At 60.0% G+C, this 440-nt stretch overlaps 1 protein-coding gene across 1 annotated transcript in view; it reads left to right on the forward strand.

The window, feature by feature from the left end:
• The window catches only part of SLC4A11 (solute carrier family 4, sodium borate transporter, member 11), a gene marked incomplete at its 5' end in the record, with an annotated part of 62907 nt that overhangs the window by 11981 nt on the left and 50486 nt on the right, over nt 1-440 (forward strand). The window contains one exon of the mRNA XM_010138202.1: nt 1-105. This exon is cut by the window's left edge and continues 20 nt beyond it. Coding sequence (XP_010136504.1) covers nt 1-105 — 105 coding nt within the window. The remainder of the gene's footprint in view (nt 106-440) is intronic.

Genomic DNA, 440 nt, shown 5'->3' on the forward strand with positions numbered 1-440 from the left:
CGGGGGGCGAGGAGCTCTTCGACGCGGTGAACTCCTCCATCGTCTCGGGGGACAGCATCCGCTTCTTCGTCAACGTCAACCTGGAGGTGCCACCCAACGCCACTGGTGAGTGTCAGCCCCCCTCGGGGGGGGCTCTGAGACGCCATCGTTGCCCTGCTGAGGGATTCTGGAGCAATTCGGGGAGTTTCTGAAGAGGCCTCGTGTTTGGGGCCTGGGGCCTTGCTGTTGGTCTCACTGCCGTGACCTGGTTGCGGGTGGGGAGAGCCTTTGCTGGTGACAGATGGGGGGGTTTGGTGCATGTGGATAACTCAAATGTGACTCTGGGGCTTCCCAAGTGTTTCGGGGTTTTTTTTGATCACACTTTAATTGAAACGCTGGAGGTGGGTCAGAACCACGGACACCACAGGTTGGTCTGTGCTCTCTGCGGCAGCCGGGAAGGG

This window comes from Buceros rhinoceros, unplaced genomic scaffold, assembly GCF_000710305.1.
Source record: "Buceros rhinoceros silvestris isolate BGI_N320 unplaced genomic scaffold, ASM71030v1 scaffold21906, whole genome shotgun sequence".
NCBI classification, from domain to species: domain Eukaryota; kingdom Metazoa; phylum Chordata; class Aves; order Bucerotiformes; family Bucerotidae; genus Buceros; species Buceros rhinoceros.